Source organism: Thermobia domestica, chromosome 11 (genome assembly GCF_964235325.1).
Source record: "Thermobia domestica chromosome 11, izTheDome1.hap1.1, whole genome shotgun sequence".
Taxonomy (NCBI): Eukaryota; Metazoa; Arthropoda; class Insecta; order Zygentoma; family Lepismatidae; genus Thermobia; species Thermobia domestica.
The window spans coordinates 266679161-266702854 of NC_137464.1; the positions used below are offsets into that span (position 1 = coordinate 266679161).

The following is a 23694-nucleotide window of genomic DNA, read 5'->3' on the forward strand; positions in this document are numbered from 1 at the left end:
TAAGGCTACAGTTTGTTGGTAAATAATTAACGGACTGACACTGACTACTGCTATGTTGGATATATATATTTTCTTAAATCGTTATATAAACGAGATTGCCTCTGTTCCTGTTGTCCTTTTTTTGTGTTTTATAACACGAGACGAAAATGGATTATTGTCACACATCTTCGCCATGAAACTCTGCATTCTACAATAATTTTAAATGAGTGGGGAAGGCGGATGAACGCATACGCATGCGCAGTAAATACTATATGTTCAGATATCGGTGAGGTTGAAATAATGCATCTGTTCTTAAATATTATATATGCGCTTATTATCACAAAATGTAGGATAAATTCAGATATTTTTATTTGAAACTATTATTTTAGTAGGGATTATATTGCGATAGGATACTAGTGCACTGAGACCAACAACCAATCACTGGTCATCGACAAACTGGTAGTCAGGTGGGTTTGTTTACATCTACTTTTTTCTAAGGCTGGAAAGAGAATATACATATATATATATATTAGCAGTGAAAACATTTAAAACCGAAGTTATATAAGAAGGTAATAAGGATAAAACAATTGAAATTCTTTCAAAAATAGAAATTTATTTAGGACTAGAAGACATAACACCTTTACATATTAACTGGGTCTCCCAGTAGTTCTTTATAAAGTACCGAACCTAATTCTGAAACTGAAAGCGCTGATACAAATCAAATTGTAGCTTCATTAAAAATAAATAAATAATGTTTACAAGGATTTTTTACAACTTTCAAATAATATGAAACATTTGTTACAGAAAATATCACTTTTAAATAGAAGCTACTATATTTACTTGTCATCTACAGAATATAGAACAGTAAAAAAACATTTGGTTTTACCAGTTGTACATTACAAGACTCGTATGCTTCACAAAATATTAAGACTTTAGGAAAGTTTTGCTTTCTGAAGAGAAACTGCAAGTTAAATGCAGCAGTTCTATATACACTATAGTACTCTATAAATCTATAAGTATTGGAAAGTATTTTACATATTCAGTATATATGTTTTTATATACACGGGATAGACAAAAAATGGAAACACTCCATGAAATGCATACCTAATATTAAAGTTTTCTCATAACAGTATGCAGCACCCAATTCAACCATCTGCATAGTCTCCTTAACACGTAGCAAGGTTTATTTCTAGTCGAGACAGAGTTTTGTGCATTTGCCAGGGAATCATGTGAGAGCTGAAGGAATTTCAACGAACCCAAATTGTTGGGAGCACGGATGGTGGGTATCTCGGTAAGCAAGGTAGCGGAAGTGTGAGCACGAACAGGATACTGCACATCTGCCAAGGCCTCCCTAATCACGTAACCGCAGTATGATTGAGCCCTTGTGGTCAGTGTTGGAGAAAAATGTTCGAGCACGCTATCCACCACCATCAGCGCTAGAGGAACTTGTATAGGTTTCGCAAGAAGAATGGTACAAGATTCCTCTGAAGACTATACAGGACTTACATTTACCCATCCCAAAAAGACTACAAGCACTTCTGAATGTCAAAGGTCGGCCTACGCCATATTACTCTCAGGTAGGTGCTTTTTGTCGAGTATTTTCATATCTTTGTTTATCCCTTGTATACTCAAAACTTTTGCTGCAAATTTACAATATATGAGCTGTTTTTCTGCGACAGCTCGTCACCTTATAAAAACGCAAAGAAAGCTGATTGGCTTAGAAAAAAAAAATAAACTTTGCAGTACTACATTTTATCATAATCAGGGAAGAATTTTTAAAAATATTCCCACTCGCCCTGATAAACACATTTATTTTTGTTCATGTCTGTCGTATAGAGGAAAATCATGGAAATTCCTTGGATGTTTACCAGATATGTATAAATATGACCTAATTACGTATATGAAGAAAATGACTATTAAAAAATAGTACTTCGTCCTAGTAAGAACACAAATATATTAAAAACTAAAGTGAAATCAATGTTCAAGAGAAAAAAAAAAAAAAACATACACACACACACACACACAGGTCTTAACTGCGCTTCCCATTAAAATGCTAGGTTTATATGTTTGTGGCAATCCTTTCAACAGTGAGTTCTCGGGAACCATAGGCTCTAGAAAGATGCCGTTTTTACTGATCGGTTGCAAATTTTGTGTAGATTGTTCAGTTCTGATTCAATATTTAAAAAATGGTCGTTATTTCTTTATTACATTTTTTAGGGATACATTGGAAATGTTGAAATTTTTTTTGAAAAGTCCTATTACTGATAGCTATTTCACTGTGAGTCTACGATTTTCTTTATACTAACAAGATCAATGGGCCCCGGGACTTACTCCATTGTCCATGGCACCAATTTTTTGTGCATGAACATATATCTTTGTCATGTTTATCGAATGGACATAGGTTCGATTTGGATGTCCGGATGACAAATTCATGTCCGTCCCTTGTCAGTATAATTTGTCGACGGAATTAAATGAGTATATGCTAATTTTACCTACCAACAACGAAAATCCAAAGTAAATGCAAATAATAATTAAATGCTGTACTTTAATTATTCAATGTATTTCAGCAGTATGAACATTTGATAATAACTAAATAAAAGTTACAGAAAATTCTTTTCTTTTTTAGAAACAATATCTATATAAAAGGTAACACCTACGTGGCGTTAAAAGGGGGCGTATGGGGACTTTTTATTTGAGCCACACTTAATCTGGATTCCTTTGATCAATACACTGAAAATTCATTTGCAAAATATAGGAAGTATTATGAAATAGTGGGTAGAATGAATAGATTCACCTTGCTCTTGTGAACTCTATAATGGATTTATTGAACAATAATGATCAAATCGTGGACTTTCTACTAGATACCAAACACGACACTGATAAGTTTTCATTGTCCGTTGAAAAACAGATATGTCCTTTTTCATCCGAATGAAAGAATCAAAATTGAACTCCGAAACACGCTTTCTGCACAGAAGTTGGAATACCATTGACATTGTCGTCGTCATAAACAACACTAGAAGCGTAACTGGTTAACACTGAAAAAAAAACTGAACTATCTGAAGTTTTACTACATATTTATTTTTAAAAAATGTATCGCCAGGATTATATCCTATAGACTAGAGACGAATGGTTAATGAAAATACAAACTGGTGGAATGTGGAAGGAAATTTGAAAAACATAAAATACACGACACGCTGTTGTCCACAACTCATATGGACTGGGATTCAACCAGGAACATCTTGTACTAGAGGTGAACGCTCTACCACTAAACTACCGTGCCCCCAAGATATGTTGGTGTACCGTTGATGTCTGACCTGAATAATTTCCACTAAATTCTTTTTCTTGTGTTTTCACAACGCTGCGACTAAAAGCAGTGAAAATCAGGCGACTATTGTTTAATAAATCTAAAGAAGAGAAGATTGAGTTTTAAATACACATCTTCAAGCGGTATATATGGCCAACAGAGCGGTTAACTTTTGTAAAACTGTTATGATCCATTTCTCAATTAAAAATAGCTTAACAAAAACTTTTAATGTTATGTTCTCGAAATTTCACAACTGTCTTTTGTGTTACAGTTATTTTGAAAATCGGAAAACGACGCGAATGACTCTTAGATATAAATATCAGGTACAATGCAACGTCAACACAATACTTGTCTTAAATAGCACATAGCACACAGCCATTCACTGTTGTATGATCTTGTTAAAACAATGGAAATCTTGGTAGTGCAATGCTTTCTTCCCATTTTTCATTTCTTATTTGTTTATTTATTTCATCTGACAAAACATAATTGAAATAGTTTGGCTACATTGGAAGAATAGTGAAAACTACAGCCTACGAGAAAATAGATGGAAGGAATACAAGAAACTATAAAAAGGAAGACAGACAGCTGCACGAGAGGAAGCACCTCTACACAAATGATAGATGAGGACGGATTAAGTAATTTATCTATTCTGAATGCACTGCCGAGGGTAGAGTCGCCAACTTACCCCCAGTCCCTTTTGGCATCGTCACTCTTGATGTATTTTTACTTAAAACTATTCTTGTGTGAAATTGAATGTATTTGTTCCAATCCACCCTGCCTGTAGATTTAGGTCATGTATTTCAGTAGGAAATGTATCACACACACACAGAAAGCCATTACACTCTTTACAAAACACACAACGTTTTTTTCTACAATTACTGAATACTGGTATTTCACGCTGGGTCACACCCTTGCAATACATCGACTCCAAAAGGAGATGTTACAAAAAGCGAAAATAAAATACTGACGCCTTTTTTCTTACTGGCAAAAAAACAACCCATTATTTACAAAACTTCGCATCAACAGCTCGTAATGACTAGAAGAATGTACAACTAAGAAACTTCAGAAATGCATTTTTATGTCTTTGAAAAATATGAAGAGTTACTTTCTATAATTTTGCTTGTCTTTCCTTTGTTTTATCCTTATTTTTCTTTTTCTATAAATAAACTGTACACAAGATACTCTAAATATACAGACTTTTCCCGAAGCAGCGGTAAGCTTCTTTCTCTTATTAATTTAAAGAAAAATTACAAAGATTGGATAGAATGAGGCTCATAAATGGAAATTAACGAAATAGAGCTTATTTGACCCTTAGGATCTTATTATGTTCCACTGAAAAGACTGTATTTACAACATTAAGCTTAATCAACGTCTATCATTGTTGATATAGTTTCAACCTACGTATTCACAGGCAATCCAACAGATTAATTACTAGAGAATATGAAACACTACCACAAGAAAGAAAATCACTAAGGTTTGATCTTTCACTAAGGCTTCATCAGATAACGTATAAATATGCGGAACACAGTCAGTAACCGGAACTCCGAAGCTTCCAGTGTGCATAGTTGAGATCCAGTCAGTAGTTATAGAGGGAGTCAGTAGTTACCACATACGAGCCGAGCTGGTTGAGCTCCGCCACCAAACATAGTGATCTTTATTCCTTAGATCATGGGCTATTTGCCTATCAATATGGGTTAATTTCGGCCAGTCGTTACCGACAAATGAAGTATTATATAAACCCGGAATGAATTTATAAGCTCCCATGTGCTTACGCCGGGAGCTAATAAAAGTACGAGGGCCGTACAGAAAGTAAAGAACGATTGCGCATAGCGCGGCGACCACTGTGATTGCGTGCGCAGTAGTTAGCTCCTTCCTTCACCTCCGTGTAAGCCAAGTCTCAATGCTCTGCATTCACGCTACTTGTTTTTGCAGTGATTCAAATTGGCGGCACCAATCGAAAATATCTCCAAATGTGAAGTACGGTTTAGAATGTCATTCGCTTTCTGAAAGCGCAAGAAGTTAAGTTTATAGGCAAATAAAGAATGTTTATGGTGATAGTGCAATGAACGAGTCATCAGTGAGGAAATGGTGCATTATGTTTAATCAAGGATGGACCAGCACACATGATGAAAATCGGAGTGGGAGGCCATCACTTATTACGGAATAACTGAAGGATAAAGTCGAAGTAAAAATTCAGGAAAACGGAGGTTTCCCTGACTCCCGACACTTAAGGAATTTTTGGGTGAGAAACAGTTCGCAAACGATGAGGAACTCAAGCAAGCAGTGACAACCTGGTTCAAACCTTTGTCTGCAGATGAGTCTAACATCGGCATTGAGACACTGGTTCCACGTTATATAACAAGTGTCTTGACAACTATGGCGATTACATAGAAAAGTAGAGTAAGATCCTGTGGCTTTGTAAATAAAGTTTTGTGCTGATATCTTTTGTTTTTATTTAACTATGCCGAAAGTTCTTTACTTTCTGGATGACCCTCGTAATATTAAAGGGAAGATCAGCAACTGGAACGATTCTGGCACAATAACCTTACTCAAAACATTTCTATTTCCTTTCGATAGAATCCTGCCTTATTTAGTGGGTTCTCTGCAATTTCTTCCGGGTTGTTTTACTAAATGACGGCAATCCCACAACTATTATTAAAGCTCGTTAGAGCAGAAGTGTTACAAGCGAGGCTCTATAACAGCTTATTTGTGTGTTCTTCCATCTTAAGTCACTCCCATTGTGTTACACATAAATAGTTATATCTTTCTACATTTTACTTTTTATAAGAAACTTCGTACTACAATTCCCTCTTTACCATGATATTTTTTTATAATAAAAGTGAATGAATTGCATACCCTGAGGCAATTTTCCCAAATGTGGTGACACATTAACAAACAACGTCTAGGCTGCTACTGAGTGAGCGCTTCATTAAATAATCAAAATAAATTTTGGTGTGATTTCCCTCCCAAGTGTTGTATAATTCAGTGTTTTCTTGTCATGTACTTCGTCCTACGATAACACATATTATTACAAAGAGTACTTTCGGCGAATACTTCCATTACTATTTATTAGCGTGCATATCGTCCATCTGATATATTTTTTGTTGTTCTTCTCTTCTGGTTTACTGCAGTACGTTCTCAACATTCAACCCGAAAACTGTAATATTCCCTATTACTTCTCTTTTCTTATATTTCTTTTATCCCTCCTTCTTTCTTCTTTCTAATGAAGCTTTTAGAGAAAGACTGCACATGCCTTTATTTTACTACAAGATACCTCCCCCCCCCAAAAAAAAATAGGTTCTGTCGTTTTTTATGTCCTATTAATTATATGTTCACAGAGAGGACACGAAATGACGCACGTGCTTGTCAAGCGATTGAAAGTTAGCCTGACTATCGACACCTTCAGTAATACAGGCATGTTGCACATATACAGCAGTCAATAGCTCGTCCAGGGTCGAAGAGAAATGCAGGTATCCAAGCAGCAGCTTGTTTGCGTGTGTTTGTTACATGACTTTAAAGTGGGGTTCTCAGCTGACGCATCGAGTCGCCTCATACGCCAAGCATTTGAGGAGAATGCCGTGAACGAACGCGCTGCCAGGCACTGGTTCCAGAAACTGCGTTTTAGAGAGGTGAGACTTTCGGATGAACCTCAACAGTGGACGAACATATGAGTTGGATGACAAAGTCCTCAAAGTAGCCATCGAGGAGGACAATGGTCTAACGAGTGATAAACCTGAAGAAAGGTTTCATGTTTCCGCTGAAACAGTCAGACTGCACCTTCATGGGATAGGGAAGTCATACAACTTAAGCAAGTGGGTAGCACAGCCTATTTGTCTTTGCTCACTCAGCACCTGAACACACCCATCTTTGATCGCTTGCTCACTGGTGACGAAAAGTGGATCCTCTATGACACTCCCAAGCGTTGTCGCCACGTGGCCTATTCTTCACACCTCAAGTCCACCCACGAAAGGTAATGCTCTAGAATTTGCAAGTGGTGCATTACGAGCTATTTCCACCTCGTCAGACCATAATTGCTGACCTCTACTCTTCAACAGTTACAAAGAATGCAACCTTGCATTGGGGCAGAAGGAGCCAGCTGAATCGCAACGTTCCTGCATGACAATGCCAAGCCACATGTGGCAAAGAAGACCCACGAGACCCTATAGCAGCTTAGCTGATAGTAATACAACATATTCACCGGACCTTGCGGGAACAGATTACCGCCTGTTTTATTCCCTCGACGACCACCTCCGTGGGCGATCCTTCGTAAATGTGAGAGGTCTGCAGAACGCATTCGCGTCCACGACCGCAGAATTTTATCACCAAGATACTGTGCAGCTGCAGAAAGTGTTGGATTCTGATGAAGATTACTTCGAAACCTAAATGTACGTACCATTCACTGTATTACTCTTTGTTTATCACTGCTCTAGAACGGAAAGAAATTATTTTGGTTACCTTGTACTCTTGTATGATAATGTTTTTCACTATTTTCTGGTACACAATTCACTTTCCACGTATGCTTCGACATTCTTTTCTTCAAACACCAGGGTGTCTACTAAAATTCCAAAATGAAATTTCGTGACTTTTTCTTTACCAAAGCATACAATATCGCAACAGTGTCAAGAGTCAATTTGGGTGCGAATTAGGCCGAATTTTTATACATGCGATAGAGGCATGCTTTGCTTGCGATTTGGTAGTGTCTAAAGCTGACCATAGACAATTTTGGTGATGAATTCTGACGTTTTATAGAACAAAATTTTTCAGTCTGTACTTATATTTGTACAGATAAAAAAAATCGTGACCAAAAAACTAAATTTCATGATTTTTTTCTTGACTTTCATGACCGTTTTCTGATTTCGTTACTTTTTCGGGACTTTTGTGACCGATAGACACCCTAAACACACACACACACTAGCATATAAGAGTCGAAGAAACCCTGACTGAAGATAAAATACATAAAAATATTAAATAAACGGATAAGTACCTATATACATATATATAACCAAGCTATACATACAATGATATAAGGAGCGTAACAAAAAGTTTCCATACAACGAAGAAATTGCACTGAGATATACAAAACACTGGAATCAATACCTTGAATTATCTATGTGGTCTGCATGAGCTACATCTCCAAATTCCAACCCTATCAATGTTTATCTAAACAGAGCTTCAAACCTGTAATATATCAATAAGAATACTCACATGAAGCATCAACAGGAATGTATTCAAAATGCTAAGTTTGATACTCTGAATCCATAATAAATGACAGAGATATATTAGAACGTTTTCAGAGTAATAACGACCTTGTATATTTGATTATTCCTGATGGCATGGACAGTAACTTCCGAAACAGCTGTGATTTAACTGAACTAGCATATTCCTGTACAACGTTTTATTCAACCTTTCCTTTCAATCTAGCACTAAATAGCAAAAGGGAAATAATTAGAACAAACTCACATGATTTTGAAGAGTTCAACACTCATTTCCGCCACCGCGTTATGAACTTTTCTTCAAAATCATCTGTGTCCGTTCCGATTTTTGCATTGAATCCTTTTGCTATTTCCAGAATAAGTCAGATGTATAAGAAATGTTCTTTTCGTGGGTTTGTGTGTATGTAAACTTCCCAGAAAGCCCAGCCCGTAAATCACTTTCTGTAACATCTCCCAGAATACGTGCTTAGCAAATTCATTTAACGCACTATTCACTCCTTTCTTTAAGTGCGTTTTACACCCTTTGATTACCGAATAGCAATTGAGCATTACTTATCACCTGAAATCTGCTTTCAATTTCCAAAGCCCTGTTCCATCAGGAGCTCGATGGAAATCGCAGATTTGTTGTAGCATTGCTTTGAACAATGGAGAGTTCCCTGGCGGAAGACGGTCTTTGAACTTATCCACCAGCTCCTGCGTCGAAGCCTGTCCATCAATAATACCACAGAACGCGATGAAATTGCGGATGTCCGCCAACAGTTCCATGTTATCTTCAGGAACCGAGGAACCTGACGGAGTGTAGTCTTTGAAGTCTGGGAGAAGGAAATTCCTGGCGTAGATCCTTGATAGGAGTTCTTCTGATGACATTGGCTGTTCAGGGTCTTTCCCTTTCGAAGGACCAGCCTTCGAAGTTTCACTGGAACTTGAACTTTGCAGCATAAACGGTAATGATTTCTTCTTCTGTCCGAATCTCGGTCTACAACAAATAAAGAAAAGCGCCAATCAACAAAATGATCATACTAAAAAATAAACTCCACCTTTACTAAACAACATGCAACACAAGTTAACACATTAAAAAAATGTCAACCTTTACACACACACACACACACAAAATTGAATTGCACAATTGCACACTTATAATTAGAATTAAAAAAACACAATTTGCATGTCACAACTATTAAAGCCAATTTGTCGATCGTAGGAAATACCCTATAAAAACTAAAATCCAGATATCAAACAGAAATGTCAGAAATATTCTCTTATAAGGATCAAACATGGAAAACCACACACACACACACACACATATATATATATATATATATATATATATATATATATATATATAACGAGGAAACTTCATAATGAGGAACTACATAATTTATACGGTTTACCCAACATTGTTAGGGTCGTCAAGTCTAGGAGGCTTAGGTGGGCAGGTCATGTAGCTATAATGGAAGAAAGTAGAAACGCTTTCAAAGTCTTTACTGGAAGACCCATCGGAAAACGACCATTAGGAAGACCTAGGCGCAGATGGGAGGACAATATTAAGATGGATCTCTCAGAGATAGGAATACAAAGTAGAAACTGGATCCAATTAGCTAAGGATAGAAGTCAGTGGAGAGCTTTTGTGAACGCGGATTAGGAGAGGGTGATTATGAGAAATGAATGAAATGGTGGAATGAAGAAAGTGGGAGGAAACGGGAGGAGCCCGAGAAAACCCACGAGCACGGTGTTTGTTCACCACAAAGTCCACACGGCGCGAGCTGGGATCGAACCAGGGACCCCAAGCACCGGTGGTGAACGCTCTACCACTGAACCACCGCGCCCCCTATATATATAACAAAACAGACTTATAGAATAAGACAAATCACTAACAGATACCAAAATACAAGAAAATGTACACGGATAGGTACAACCTAAAGAAAGATCCTGACTGTAACTGAGCAGGAAAAAGAAGAAAAGTTATACCAAATGAAATATAAAGATCATATGAAAAGGAGGCGTGCATTATAAACACTGTTTCAACGAAAATAAAGGGATGTAAGTATACTGACGGGCATAACGATGGCATCAGGGTTGGCAAAAAAAAAAAGTTTTTATTGAAAAAAAAAAAGATTTTTTTGTTTAAACCAGGTTCCTCTGGTTTAAATAAATTGCTCTTTGTATTTATTTTACACATGGACAGAAATAAGTTTGTTTCGCCTTGCTGTTATTATGTAACAACGGAGTTATGCTGGAAGGGGTCACATAAACTTAAAGCGGAATCCACACCGCTTCTTCGCTTACATAAAAAAAAAGTTCTCCATTTAAACTTGAAACCGGGACTAATTGGCCACAAATGCGATGAGTCTGCCGATCAGGGTTGGCAAAAACCATGGTTTTTATTGAAAAAACAAAAAAAACAGTTTTTTTGGTTTAAACCCGTTTTTTTTTTTGTTTAAACCAGTTTTTTTTTTTTTTTTTTTTTTTTTTTTTTTTTTTTTTAATAATTTACTCTATGTATTTACATTAGATATGGACAGAAATTAGTTTGTTTCGCCTTGGTGTTACTATGCAACAACAAGGTTATGCTGGAAGGGGTCACATAAGCTTAAAGCGGAATATAAACCGCTTCTCGACTTACAACCAAGAGAAAATGTCCATTTCGACACGAAACCGGGACTAATTGGTCACAAATGCGATTGCCAACTCACTCACGAAGAACTCCTGATAAAAATACGTTGTACTGATCTTTACATAGGCGTACTTGTTAATATAATTGTCAAGAATCATTTCAAAAGGACAAAAAAATAAACAGTTACACAAGTAGAATTATACATAAATCGGGAAACTCCCGCCTTAGCCATTGGGAAAATCTGTTATTACTTTAAATGTATTTGTATGTAAAATTTTAAGGTCAACGTATCATAATCACTACGCTAAAACTGAGGTATTAAATTACAAATTTGGTATGTAGATATCATTCAATAAAATTAAAACAAAGTCAAATCAAGTTGATGTGAAGCTACGTAGGCAGTTAATAAATTTTACCAATTTCTATCATATATTTAAGCAACCTTGGCTTCTTTATAAAACAACAGACATTGATTCAAGTAGAAATATATAATTTGTTTTCATTTCGTATGTTTAGGCTTAACATTCTTATTAAATACCAAGGTTATCACGGAGAAGACTTTCGCTTAGAGGGACCGAGAATTGAACACGGGACCCCTTGATTAAAAGGCGAAAAGTAGATAAACGTAATGCGGATGGTTTGATATGTGGAAACGTCACCAATAAGTTCACACGATTTAAAGCATTTTTCGATTTTTTGCTTTAAACTTTTTTATTATTATTTTTTTTTTTTAAACTGCTGGTTTAAACCAGCCAACCCTGCTGCCGACTCACTTACAAAAGACTCCTGATAAAAATACATTGTATTGATCTCCACATACTTGTTAATATAATTGTCAAGAGTAATTTCAGAAGGACAAAAAGATAAAAGTTGCACAAATGAAACAATTATACAGAAGTATATATAAATCGGGAAACTCCAACCTTACTCATTGGGAAAATCCTATTATTACTTTAAATGCAAAGGAATAACGAAAAAATCCCGTTATTGCTTGGCATGTAAAATTTTATGGTCAATGTATCATAATCAGTACGCTTAAACTGAGGTATTACATTACAAATTTAGTGTGTAGATATCATTCAATTAAAACTGAAAGTCCAATCCAAGCTAATGTTGGAAGCTACATAGGCAGTCGATAAATTTTTCCAATTTCTATCAATATATTTAAGTAACCTTGGCTTCTTTATAAAACAATAGGCATTCAGGCATGCAGAAATATACAATTTGGTTCCGTTTCGTATGTTTAGGCTAAACTCCTTATCTAATACCGAGGTCATAAAGAAGACTTTCGCTTAAAGTGACTTGTTTACACTTGAAAGAAGGGTTATGGTCCGACCGAGAATTTAACATGGGACCCATTGATAAAAAATGAAAAGGAGATAAAACTAATGCAAATGGTTTGATATGTGGAAACGTTACCATGAAGTTCATACGATTTAAAGCATTTTTCGCTTTTTAAAAACCAGTTAAAAAAAAAAAAAAAAACTAGCTGGTTTAAACCACCTTGGTTTAAATCAGCCAACTCTGGATGGAACTATTAAAAACTTTGTACGAAATTAGAATATAACAACTTCTTACAATGTCCTGCCCCAAATGTAGTCAATGTTACAAGTAAATGATAGTTTTTTTTAATTTATTTTTTCTAACAAAAGTACCAGAGTTTCATTTACCCTTAAATCGTGGCCTAGATCATCAGTGAACAACTTAGCTCATCAACACATTTACATTACATATATGTAATAACCTGCAATCGATGTCGCTCTAATAGAAAAAGTTCCGAAAACTAATGTGTTGAATTTTAAAATTGATTTGAAACGTCTGAAACAACTGGGTACTACTGAAGTCTGCTGTTAATTACCATTTTTTAGAACTCTTCTACGTATAGTAGGTGGTAAAGGGAATATTTATTGGGGTGGCATTTACCACATTGTTGGCCCAAAAGATTCAATTACAAAACCTATTAAACCTGAATTACTGCATAAAAGTATTGACGTCTCCTTTTCTTTATGGCGATGAAAACAAATACTTCTTTAATAGAAACTTCAAGCACAACAATAATAATAATAACAATAACAATAATAATAATAATAATAATAATAATAATAATAATAATAATAATTATTATTATTATTATTATTATTATTTGACCTGTTAAGATTTTCTGTAGTAAATTATTCAAGAGCCAAGAGCTTTATCAAGTTCACATTTCTTCGAGGGGTATACAATTTTTTCCTAGGGAAATGACTCACGAAAAGTTCATCTAACCTATTTCATAATAAGACCAATCATTTTCATGTTCTGTATGGTCTATGCCTTAAAATTTAACATTATGAAAATCATATAAAAATAGGAAATAGATACGAGATTTCGAAGTGTTGAAAATCCCAACCACCGTAATGTGTTCAAATTTCAAAGCACTTCCATCGGGAATCGAACCCAAGACTAGATACACCACAAACGCACACAGATCAGTGGGAGAGCAAATTACCATTTCAGTATATTGGGAAATCACAAGATTTGTTTTAGAGGGGGAAAAAATATTTTGCCACCTTGCGCCGCCAAACTCAGTATATTTACACTTTCCATGGCTAACGACCGAACAGTGTTCAGGAACGATAAAAATAAGAATCAAGCTTTTTTCATTTGATGACATAGTGAAACCTGTCTATGATAGCTAACATCGGTTCCATTGAAAAGTGACTCACTTACGTTAAGTGTTGACAGGTTTAGGCCAAAAACCCTTTCCGAAACTTGACCGATCATATTATTCGCCTAATTACAAGCTGCTTTAAGCAGACACATTTCTGGCACTTCGGACATCAGCTTGCCATGATGAACACACTATGCAGCGTTATGAACAACGAATTTCAGAATATATTCAGTAGTGGCACTAGCAAACTGTGTTGCTTCACAAAAGAACAATTTGAAAAGTGACAACAGCCGATAGTCTGTAGATAAGACATTTCTTTTTAGAACCAATTACGGAAATTAACTTGAACACTTCATATAACTAAAAATCGAAGATTTTGCATAGTACAATACTCTGGTATTATTATCAGATCAATAATTCGTATGTTAAAAATACGTTTACATGTAGGCGTAGTTAGTGGCAGTTTAGTAACAACATGATACTTGTATAGCCCGACAAGAATGACTTGACCGCTGGGTCAATTAGAATCATAGTTAAATATACTGTAGCAAACTGTCAAATAGCCAAATAACAAAAGCAATAGCTAGAAATGATTCATTCTCGATCAACTGTTGTAAATAGATGTCAATAGAGCGTTATGTTCTTTATAAATTCCTGCAACTGAAACATCAAGTCATTGCTGTCGAACTATAGCAGAAGAGGCTCTCTCTGCAGATGACTCGCCAAGTTACGTAGCTACAACAACAACAACAAATAAACTCCAAAAGAATCGTTAGTTACTGACTTTCCACTGGGCGTCTTGAAAGATCCACTTTGCCCTGTCCACGTGGGAACTCCGCTATCGGCCTGCCAACAGTTGTTCCGAGATTCCTTCAACGCCTTTACGGCTTGTTCTGCAACACGAGTAGCTTCCGCTTCTACTAGAACATAATCCGCTTCCCCGCTGTCCATTATGGCGTCATGTTGCAGGGCTGTCTGCAATCCTACAACAGAAAAACAGGTCTCCATTACCCAAAGCATTTTATAACTAAACACTTGTAATACAACGGAAAGGATTCACACTCAAAATCTATCATATTTACTTTTCGTTCCTAACTGCGAATTTTCCGCAATTTAGCTCATATATATAACTAAACCAAATTTGCAAAGAACTTCTATGAAGTTCGTTCGGAAAGTAAGTTCCGTTTGGTAATAAAATAAAGAGAAAAGAAAAGAAATCGAGTTCAGATAAAGAAAGCAATGTATTGCAGAAAAATCAATAACATCTACACTACTTTCCCACATAGCTCCTGTAATTTTCCAGGCATTTTTCATAGCGTGGCATAAGTTTATGTATTCCTGCGTCATAGAATCTTGCCGCCTGTGTTGTCAACTATGTGGTAACATGTTCTTTTAACTCTTCATCGTTGTTGAAGCGTTTACCACCAAGGAAAGACTTCAGATGCAGAAAGAGATGGAAGTCGCTAGCTAGAAGCGAGGTCGGGACTGAATGGAGGATGGCCAAAAATGTCCCAGCCAAAGCTTTCACGGAGTTGTTTAGTCATATTCGTAATGAGTGGTCGGGCGTTGTCGTGAATGAAAACCACACTTTTTGAGAGCATTCCTTTGGGCTTGTTCTGTACTGCACGGCGCAGTTTCTTAAGCGTCTCGCAATAAACATCTTTATAGATTGTTGCACCTCGTGGTAAAAATTCAATCAGTAAAATGCCTTGTCTGTCTCAAAACACTGTGCACATGACTTCTGGGGCTGTCAAGAATTACTCTGGTTTAACCTTTGGTGGGGACGAAGTGTGCCTCCATTCCATTGACTGTTTTGTTTCAGGGGTGTCATAAGCAACCTAAGTTTCATCCCTCGTAGCTATCTGCGATAAAAAGTTCTCGACATCATGATGATAACGTGTCAGAAAATCAAATGCGCTGCCCATCCGTTGTTTTTTGTGTTCTTCAGTAAGAAGTTTAGGCACCCAACGTCCGTAAAGTATACGAAAACCCTGTTTTTCAGTAACAATCTTGTATAGTACTGTTCCTGAAATTTGTGGAAATTCAAGACTAAGAGTATTAGCCGTAAACCTACGGTTGTTCTTAATCCTTTTTCCGATTGCACTCACCAATTCATCAGAAACCACAGATCGACGCCCACATCGTTCTTCGTCATGCACTTGATCACGTCCTTCCTTAAATTGTTAAACTCATCTTCTCACAATTGAATCATTCATTGCATTTTCTCCGTAAACCTCGCAGATTTATCGATGAATGTCAATTGGTTTTACGTTCTTCGCATTCAGAAAACGAATCACACATCTAATTTCACAAGTGGCAGGATTTTTGATCAATGCTGCCATTATAAACAATCACTACGAACAACACACAACACAGGAAGATCTCAAAATGACATCTTTTCGTTCTGCTTGGATCAGAGGAACTAATGCGCATGAACCGAACTGCGATCGTAGCACTTCCGCAGAGAAAAATCGAAACGGAACTCATTTTACGAACTTCCTAAACTTCCTGTCTTATTTTCTTCCGTCTATCCATACTTTTCGTCTGTTATACAGTTTAAATAAATTGCTGGCAAGTCCTAGTATTTAGTAGTTTTGTACATAAACTTGTTACATTTTCATTAGTTAAATCATTGTGTTTTAAAATACTCTGGTTTTTCTAATCAAGTATTTTTAGGGATATTTCTATATGTGCAAAACATACATTGTCGTATTCAGATTACCTTTGTCATTGTTTCGACTTCCCAGTACATAGAGCACAGCTTGTAAAAGTCAACAGCCAGATTACCGAAATCTCACGATTATAAAACAAAAGAATACTAGATACGGTAGGCATCATAGATAACCTACATGAACTTCAACAGAATTCCATACATACTTTTTAATATATTTTGCTCACTTTTTTGAAATGAAAATGAAATGAAATCTTTGAGTTTTACGTTCCCTAGTTACGCCGTGTGGGCTAAAGGAGACGGAGATGAAAAGGGAATGAAATGGTGGAATAAAGAAAATGCGAGAAAACGGGAGAACCCCGAGAAAATCCACGTACATGTTGTTTGTCTATCAAAAAGGCCACTTGGCGCGAGTAGGGATCGAACCAGGGATCCCATGCACCAGAGGTGAACGCCCTATCGCTGAGCCACCGCGGCCCCAGCTCACTTGTTTTGAAGAGATTTAACACAACTTTACTCCATAGGAAGATTCATAAAACGAATTTTCTATTTAAAGAATAAATACTTTTGGGCCAAAAGGCCATAATAAAATTTCCAACTAAAATTCTACGATAACATCTTACATGTTTACGCAACTATATGCTTTTTTATTTTCTTTCTTTCTTCTTCAGGTGCGTAATATTTTGCTCCTATGAGATTCTTCTGAGGAGGAAATTTTTTTAGCTTAAATCTATTCTTCAAGTTAGTTTTATTCTTTTGCATGAAGATAAGAGTAAGTGCTTATTTTTAGTCCTCAAATTGTATCGAATACGATTTAATTTGGTTCATAACAATTTTTTTTTTCAATAGTTTTGCAAATTAAATCACATTCGATACAACTTTAGGAGTAAAAAATGAGCACTCGTTCTTATTTTCAAACAAAAGAATGTAAAAATAAATAAATAAATAACGTAAAGAGAGAAAATTTAACCTAAGGAATTTATCGCTTCGAAAAAGCTTATAGAAGCAAAAATGGATGAAATATTACGAATAAAAAAGGGCCACAGATTCGAAGATTAAAATACATATATATTGATTCATAAAATTCTACGAATTAATGGCTCATCTACCCAAGTACATTACCTGATTTCGCAAAAAGTTTCTTCAAGACGTATTCATCTTGTTTCGCGTTCCTATCAGCCTCTTCTTCTTCTGTCTCGGTGACAACGTCTTGTCCTACTAAATGTGAGACGTTTTCACCTTCGAACACTCCGAAATCCTTGTGCCTGTGGCGCTTCTTACTCTTTTTCGTTTTCTTATTATACTTCTCTTTCTCTTGCTTTTTATCACTTTTATCACGTTTTCCATCCAACGCTTTGTCTTTTGAGCATTCTTTCTCTACTGAATCATCTTTCGATCGGCTGGAAGGATTCATAGTTTCACTCACGGCACTGCTGCAACTAGTTTCCTGTCTCTCAACGACCTTTCTGCTTAGTTTCTGTGCCAATTCCTTCATCAGCTTAAGTTTCTCCTCAGAAAACGCAGAGCTAGTTTCTCCACTAGACGCTTTCTTTACACTCTCCTGTTTTTCCTTTCGCTTTTTGTAGTCCACTTTCACTTCGAGACCAGATCCAGCGAAAATGGCTGACGTTTCAGTCCCTCGCTTACTTCCTTCTTTCAACGTAAACAACTCCAACAAATCATTGGACTTAAAGAAACGCCGCTGCTTAGGGTCTTTGAGCACTTTGTTTGTAAGGAACTGCTTGAAAATTTGTCGGTGGTAGATCTTCTCCTCGATAGTCCCTGCAGTGACTAAGCGATACACTGTCACCTGATTTTGTTGGCCAATTCTCCAAGCCCTTTCTCTGGCTTGGGTGTCGGTAGCTGGATTCCAATCTGGGTCGTAGATGATCACTCGGTCAGCTCCTGTTAGGTTGACACCAAGACCTCCAACACGAGTAGTCAGCAAGAAGATGAAGTAGCTGGGGTCCTACAACAATAAATACATCATTAACAAGGAATAAAGATTTTCCCTTTTCCAAACCCTCCATAAACATTATTATAAGCACAAACGAATATGTAAATTAATACTAAGTATTTAAATTATTTCTTCCATAAGAAAACATTTGTTTCCCATGCCATTGCATTTATGATTTTCATCAGGGAATTTGCTGCATAAAACAGCATTCCTCAAATGGGAACATTTATTTTTTTATCCCCTTTTGTTAGTGAATTATTTGTTATGGATTTATTTCGTCTTTTATAATAAGGACCTGGTACCAGTCCATCTGTTACCACTAAAATCCTCAAAATATATTAAATGAGGTCAGACTCAATAAGTTTAGAAAGAATTACGAAATTCTGAAACAAAAGTAAGTTGGGATTAAATCAGAATGTTCCACGGGCCACTCTGCTTTGGTTCCCTTCGAAAGAATTTGGTTATTTATTAATGGTTTGATTACATACCAATATAATTATGCAGTCGAGTCCTTAAAACTCGGCACTTGGTAACCTGGCAGTACGGGTAACTCGGCTACAACCCTGACAGGGCGAAAAAACCCCGAGCGCAGACCCGTTCAAAGTCACTGCCCACGTGCGTGTGTACCCTCTTCCCGCATTCCTTTTGCTCGCGTCACACTCCCACTCCTCCATCACGTATCTGACGCCGACGCGCTTAGCCGTTCAGTCTACCTGCAACCTTTGCCAGGGTTAGTCGATTTCTTAAGCGTATTTGAGCAGTTTATTCTTTGTTATATTCTTAAGCAACCAATACATACGAGTACAGTACTCTCTCTTCTGAGGGAACACATCTACTAATTCTTTTTTAACCCCATTCCAGATAACCCGACATTTTCACAAACTCGGCTACCCTTCTGTCCGCATTAGGCCGAGTTTTCAGGACTCTACTGTATTGCAAACACCATATTAATTAAAAATTCCTTAGTATTTTAGTTTTATTAATAGAAGAGAGTACATAGTCTTTCTAAACAACTGGAAGCTACCAAAAATTCTTCACAATGTTGCATGACAGAAAATTTGGTACAGAGAAAGTATTTATTTATTTACTAATACTTGTAATAATTTGCAAATACTCGTATTTTAACTTTGAAAATAAAGAGTAATCATTCACTGGTGCTGCAGGTCAATCACAAAACATCTTGGTTAACAAGGAAGTTTCGACACTTACATTAAACCCTTTGCGTACAAGACATTCCTTTACCCAGCAAATGACTCTCATACGTCACACTTTGTTGAGTTGGACAATTAACGTAACCAGGAAAACCTTTGCCAACTAAACGGAAGAAAAACATCAAGCCATCGTTTCAGGAAAAGAGGATTCTTGGACCGATATATGTAAATTTAGAAAAATTTAGAGTTGGTCTGTTTAAAATTGTGATATAATAATCATCGTCGTCTCCGACTATCAAGATATTCGTGAGTACAATCCTGTATTTCATTAATACCAATGGATTAGCGAATAAATCTGACTCCTAACATCCGATTAATGTTCTCATCAGAACAGTTCCTCTGTTAATATATATGTACTATTCAGAAACACTGAGAGACCTCAGTACCAGATTTGGAATGTAGCCTAATCTAATTTCCTTGTTTTATTTATGTTTTTCAACTTACGTTCTTAACATTTTCTATGATAATAATTTTAATAATTTACATATATCAAGGCGAACGTATCCAACTGCCCCCATATTATGCGTAATTAGCGTAAATTATCTGCGCCACGAATGGACACGTTGCAATAGCATTACATTTACTAAATAATTGGAGAAATCTTAATTTAAACTGGTAGCCCCAGGAAACACACTACATTAATTACCACGGCTAGAATACTGTTGCTGTTCCCTTCCTATCAAATCTCTTGTGGATGAACATTACCGTACCTGATTAAATTTGTTAATTAATGGTTGTCTCCCACCGATAGATGTGGTGCCATCTAACTTCATGTAGCTATAGCCTTGCTTCTGAATGAACAGTTCCAAAATACACATCATCTGCAATGGAAATGACACTAATTAAGGCGCAAGAAAAATCAGCAGTATTATAGCTGAATGTTGATGATAACTGGCAATACAATTCTAGACACAAAGTACCGACTTCGTTGCCTTCTCTTTGCATCGGGTTAAATAAAATACTAGAACACTGCCAATGAATTTCACAGAAAACTTGTTACTTAATATTCTAGCGTTCTCATAGTAGTTCGATACGGTAGCCACTACATGGCGAAAGACGTTTTTACTTTTACATTTTACGGGCTCAGGTAGTTTTAAACAGCTTTGAGACGTTGAAAACAACATACTCCACGTATAACAAAGCAAATTGTTACACTGAGTGAATTCAATGAAAAAGCAATTGTCGTTTAAGCATCTTTATACGCAGCACTTCCAATCTACAGATAGTTATCAAAATAATAAAAACACCTGAAAACACGTCAGATGTCTGGGTTGGCGGCGAACGCAGCATTAGGCTCTTGGTAGTATGTTAGGCATTCATAGAACACACTATTCTTGCTCCCTCCCCCTCTCCCAAAAAAAAAGAACTCCCTTACGATATGTATTTCCAAAAATGTTTCCTTATTCCTTGCTTTCACAACAAAATTAACTTATATATATATATATGTGTGTGTGTGTGTGTGTGTGTGTGTATACAATAATATCCATGTATGTAACAACTGATATGTGCTTGAAGGAATTAGTTTCCCGTGCACCACTTGGTATAATAGTATACATTTACTCTTATAGTGCAACAATACTTCATGACGGTCCGTAAGAAAAACACGATCAATCCGGTGAAAAAAATAATAATTGCAAAAAAGGAATATTCCACTTTCGTCGAAGACGTTACGAAGTTCGCAGTGGCATTTCGAGTCATAACTTCTTATGAACAAAAATACACTGAAGAAATTCAGTATGGACAATGGATCTCTATACCTAATATTGAAAAAAAAAAAAAAAAAAAAAAAAAAACATTCCTGATATCACCACACACAAGAACTAACTAATACTTCTATACGCCAACGAAAGAAAATCTGAATAAAAACGTTGAAGATACACAATAATGTTGTAAAAACATTTTAAAAAAACTTAACAAAAATTTGGTTACTTACCAATAAATCCTCTCGTCAAAAAACGAAACACTTTACATACGTTTCGGAACAACAAGCTAGTTCCGTCCTCAGTGGGAGGGTAACAAGGATAAAAACGGATGAAAGAAATAAATGAAGGAAAAGGAATACATAAAATCAATAAATATAACACAAAGGATGTATGCCAGAATACCATAAGCAGAGCACAGCGAGAAAGAATGAGCTGAGTTGAAGAAAGCGTGATGTCTATGTTGCGGCACTATTGCCAGTTCCAAAAAATATATCAAAGGTAGGTAACCAGATTCTATCAATATTGCCAATATCCAGATTTAAAGCCAGTTTATATTTGTGAATAAAAAGTGATTCTTAAATCTCCTGCTGTTTCTTTGTTTTTGCTGAACCTATCACATTAACTTGCTTTACCTTGCGTGTATGTCGTTTTAACTGAAGCGCCAATCCCGACATGTCCTCTTCTTGTGACTTATTTGATTGTCTAATATGTTCTTTAATTCGGGTGTTTGGCCTATATATGAGAAGTCATATTCACATTGAGCACGATAACAGCTGACTTGTTTAGTGGGTCAACAAAATAACTTTTAAATCCGGTAAGACCTTTTTCTAAACTTTTCGGGGGATACTGGAAGCAGATATGTTATGCTTTGCAAGAATACGCTGAATTTTTGTGGATAATTGTTAAAAATACGGAATTCCTATCCAAGTTTGTGCTTCTTTGGGAATAACTGTTTAGTTTCCCCACCGCAGGATTTATTGGTAAGTAAACATTTTTTTGTTAATTTAAATCATCCTCTCATACGCCTACATAACTTTAATATTTTTTTAAAAAAACTATTATTTCTTATAACTATTGCTTTTTGTCATAGTTTAGTTTTGTTTTGTTTTACCTGTTTACTCTGAGTGAAGAGCAACACCCTATGTCCTTGCTTCTTCCAAATCTTAAGCAACGCTTCCACAACTATCATTTTCCCAGACTTCTTCCAATACCCATAGCGCTCTTCTTCTGGTAAATCTTCTTCTCTGTCCTGAGGAAACAAATGAGTAAATGATCACACATCCTAAAGTTGTTGGATTTTTCTTGTTTCATATACAACAATCATACCATTTATAATTCCTTACACTACTTTAGTGTTTTCACATGAAGCCTTGGTCAAAATGATTAAAAAAGAAAGAACAAACACTAAAAACCATTGAGTAATAAAAGGAACGAATTCATAAGAGAAGATACCTGTTCTACGTGGCTCTTTCCTTCCAAACTATGCTATGTATAATTATGGGAAGTGGAACGGTTGTATTCGTCCGTCCGTTTGTCTGTTGACAGGTATCACGAGAAATAACACTTCTCAAAGAAATAGAGAAATAGGTTTTGACATGGATTCCAGTCTAAACTTTTTTGCACTGTTTCTACACATATTATATTTTCAGGAAATTTAATTATTATTGTTTAAAAATGCTGCTATTTCCTATGAAGATTAAAAACTGTTCTGTTTAGCATCCCATAGCATTGTTACTTGTTTCGCTGCATAGACGCTCGTGCTTAGCAACCAATGCCATTGCCTATCAATCGGCAACCAATGATAGTTCCCCGCCTGTAGTTATGTCACCATGGCAGGAGAGTATATCACGTGTGAGCGCCAAGCTGTAGGTAAAGGTGACGTTGCTGCGACTTGATTCTTCGCGCCCAAGCCTTAAGAACGGTGAGAAAGAGCAGACTCGTCCAAAACAAGGTGTGGTTAGACATTCGTGATCAAGTATATTTTTGGAAAAATGCACATGAAAAGAAATCTTTGAATTTTACGCCTCCAACGGTTATGCCGGTTAGGCTAAAGGAGACTGTGATGATGAGAAATGAATGAAATGGTGGAATGAAGAAAGTGGGAGGAAACGGGAAAACCCCGAGAAAACCCACGCACACAGTGTTTGTCCACCACAAAGCTCACTTACCATGAGCTGGGACTGAACCAAGGACCCCATGCACAGGAGGTAAACGCTCTACCACTTCTACCATCTTCCGTTATCGGTGAAAGGATCTGTGAAAAGGAAGTTGAAGCATAGGGATACTCCTTTAAGTACTAATGATGCGTTCGTTCCGCTGGTACCGGTGAATTCTGAAACATGGATATTTAGAACGTATATCAGTTCTTGTGTAATTCCTTAAACCGCTTGGG

The 23694-nt window shown here is 36.4% G+C and overlaps 1 protein-coding gene across 1 annotated transcript in view; it reads right to left on the minus strand.

Moving 5' to 3' along the window:
- Window positions 1-7433: 7433 nt before the first annotated feature.
- Window positions 7434-23694, minus strand: part of LOC145665057 (DNA excision repair protein ERCC-6-like) — a 63125-nt gene continuing 46864 nt past the window's right edge. Inside the window, exons 16-20 of the mRNA XM_081732310.1 lie at window positions 22414-22551; window positions 20310-20420; window positions 17554-18400; window positions 14545-14743; window positions 7434-9472 (exon numbers count right to left, since the gene is read on the minus strand). Of these exons, the coding sequence (XP_081588436.1) occupies window positions 9052-9472; window positions 14545-14743; window positions 17554-18400; window positions 20310-20420; window positions 22414-22551 (1716 nt within the window). The 3' untranslated portion in view covers window positions 7434-9051. The remainder of the gene's footprint in view (window positions 9473-14544; window positions 14744-17553; window positions 18401-20309; window positions 20421-22413; window positions 22552-23694) is intronic.